Source organism: Pan paniscus, chromosome 7, assembly GCF_029289425.2.
Source record: "Pan paniscus chromosome 7, NHGRI_mPanPan1-v2.0_pri, whole genome shotgun sequence".
Classification (NCBI taxonomy): Eukaryota; Metazoa; Chordata; class Mammalia; order Primates; family Hominidae; genus Pan; species Pan paniscus.
The window spans coordinates 102,023,736-102,026,645 of NC_073256.2; the positions used below are offsets into that span (position 1 = coordinate 102,023,736).

A 2,910-nucleotide genomic window follows, 5' to 3' on the forward strand; every position below is an offset into this window, starting at 1 on the left:
GGTCTGGGAAGGGCAGAGGGATGGGGACAGGCCCGAGGGTCCGCGGCAGGGATTCCGGGGGACTGGGAGTGGCCGGTTGGGGTTACTCTTGGCTTTTTGCCCTCTCCTGCCGTCGACTGCTCCGGTTTCTTTGGCCTTGCGGCGAGGTGGACAGGGTGAGCTCTCGGGACTGATGGCGGTTGTGGAAGGGGCCTGGGGCCAAGGACAGGCCAGGGCGGCGGGAGAGGCGGACCGGTGGCGTGGCTGGATCTGGGCGCGCTGTCGGACCTTCCACATCACCAGCTGCAGGCAGGCGTTTGCGTCCTCGCTGGAGTTGTGGCCGTCCTGGCTGTCCTGGATGATCTGTCCCAGGTAGTCGGCCGCGAGATTCCTGAGGGAACGCTTGTAGGGGAAACCCAGGTAGTGCGGGAAGAGCACGGCCGTGTCCACCACGGTGCTGTGGATGAGCTTCAGGGCCAGCAGATCGCTCTCCAGGCTGTGCCCGATGAGGATGGTTTGGGCGCTGAAAAAGCTCAGCAGGATGGCTTGCACTTGGGGCAAGGTGATGCTCGTCTTGGCGACGTCGGCCTCGGTGACTCCGGAAAACCTGGTGTTGTAGTCCACGATCTCGTTGTCGGGCTTGACGAAGGTGTCGTACACCACTCGCATGTCGGCGTCCACCACGGTGACGCGGGTCAGCTCTAGGCCATGCGTGGTGTAGCACATCTCACAGTCCAAGGCGTAGATTCCTGGATAAGCGTCTCTGGACAACTCTTTCTTGAAGGTCTCCACGAAGCCATCGAGGCTGTCCTTGCGGCCGTCCCGCACGTGCTGCTTTGCCACCTGGCAGCCCACAGAGCCAGGAGCAGCTGCACAGCAGGTGTACTGGCTAACCCGGCCTCCAGCCACCTGGCTCGAGCGGACCCGCCCCCAGTGATAATAACACAACTGGTCGCGTACACAGCGGCCCGAGGAGGACACCAGGTACTCGGTGCCACAACGGCAGCAGACCCTGCAGGAGGAGTCGCCGGGCCCCTTCCCCTGGCCAGTGAAGAGGACGGCGCCTCCGGGCCGCTCGGGGTGCGGGAAGGGGTAGCCGTTCTCCTCGAGCTGGTCCTGGCTGAGCAGGAACTCCTGGAGGCGGCTGTACAGGGCGGCCCTGCTGAGGCCCGGCATGGAGCTGGGGGTCAGGCCCTTCAGTCTCTTGAGGGTGTTCAGGACCACGTTCAGGTACCTGTTCTTGTTGGGGCTGCAGTCGTAGGCCACCTTCTCCTCGTTCAGCGCCTTCTCCTCGGCCTCCTGCTTGGAGGCGCAGAACTTGAGACACTCTTCGGTGAACAGTTGGAGATAGCCTCGGCGGAGGACGGTGGGGACTTGGCACCCAGACCTTCGGAGGACAATAGGTTTCTTCAAACTCGGTAAGGATGGACGACGGACGATTCGCTTAGAGCTGATGGTGGTGGTGGTCTTGCATGCCATCCCTGACCTGTTGCGCGTCTTCCCTGGCTGTCTGCCGACCTTGGAGCCACTGGAGCGTTGGCTGCTGCTGGCCACGCGGGTTCTCTTGGCATCTGTGCAACCTGTGACCAAGCAAGGGCTGGAAGACTGGGCGATCGTCTTCCTCTTCCTGGGGGCTGAGATGCGGACTCCCGAGGGCCTCTCTGTCAGCCTTGGGGCGGCTGGCAAGCAGCAGGCCGATCCCCTCTGTGCAGGGAAGTAGCACGCCTCCGTCACCACCTTGGGACACGCTGGGGGCACCGCCGGACCCCTGTTCTGGGGCTCCGCCTGGATGTCCACAAATGCGGAGGCCTGGTTGTGCATCTGGGGCACCCGGAGCCCGAAGCTCTGGGCAGGCTGATGAGAGGGCAGGGGGAATTCTGGAGCCTCGAGGGCCGCCTCCTCGGCCACCTTCTTAGCTTCTGGGTATCCAGGTGGGAACCAGCAGGGAGCTGTGGCTCGCAACATCTTGCTGCCTTCGGGAGCACCGGCCTGGCTCTGCTCCGCTCCCAACTGGCGGCTTCTTGCCTCCAGGGCCGCCTCCTCGGCCACCTTCTTAGCTTCTGGGTATCCAGGTGGGAACCAGCAGGGAGCTGTGGCTCGCAACATCTTGCTGCCTTCGGGAGCACCGGCCTGGCTCTGCTCCGCTCCCAACTGGCGGCTTCTTGCCTCCAGGGCCGCCTCCTCGGCCACCTTCTTAGCTTCTGGGTATCCAGGTGGGAACCAGCAGGGAGCTGTGGCTCGCAACATCTTGCTGCCTTCGGGAGCACCGGCCTGGCTCTGCTCCTCTCCCAACTGGCGGCTTCAATGAGTGCCGCGGCCGCCACCCGTCGCCTTTATAGACGCACAGGGCAGAGTGGGTGGGACTTCTCCTTGATAGGTTGCTGCTTCCATCCAATCACACTGAGCCTCATCTTCCACCAGACTCCAGCTTGGGAATGCCTCAAGGGGTGCACTAATGGAATCAACTGGAACTCCTGGTTGCTAACCTTGGAGCTAGGTTGCTTTTCCTGAGTTAATTAACTGTCCCTGCAGGGCAGTCCTATAATGGCTACTGGAATTGGGCCACCTAGGATTCATTTCAGCGTCAGGGAGTTTGGTCAACTTGCTTGGGCCCACACAGCACCCCATGGAGCCAGGACTGGGCCAGCAGTCTGCTGCATGCTGCAGGGCAGGATCTCTCTGGGGTTGCGTTTCCCTGCTCTCTGCACTCCTCCGCTGCGGGCAAATTGAGGACAGGAAGTGGACCGCACCCACTTCTCTCCCACGACTTGGGCAATGTTCAACACAGGGGTTCTTCAAAAGGTTCATAGAAAATGCACATGGTGAAGAAACTATGCATGGGTTTCCACTGGTTTGCACTCAAATAAACTTGTCCGAACTTCTTATAACCTTTCTGAACTAGATCGAGTTTGAGGCACTGAGAAGGATGAG

General features: G+C 61.4%; 1 protein-coding gene across 1 annotated transcript; it reads right to left on the bottom strand.

The window, feature by feature from the left end:
* Positions 1-207: 207 nt before the first annotated feature.
* On the bottom strand, positions 208-2,226 carry LOC134730924 (putative exonuclease GOR; the record flags this gene model as incomplete). Its single annotated transcript, XM_063606598.1, has 1 exon — positions 208-2,226. A coding segment is annotated over exon 1 (2,019 nt), but the record flags the coding sequence as incomplete, so codon positions are not given.
* Positions 2,227-2,910: the final 684 nt, after the last annotated feature.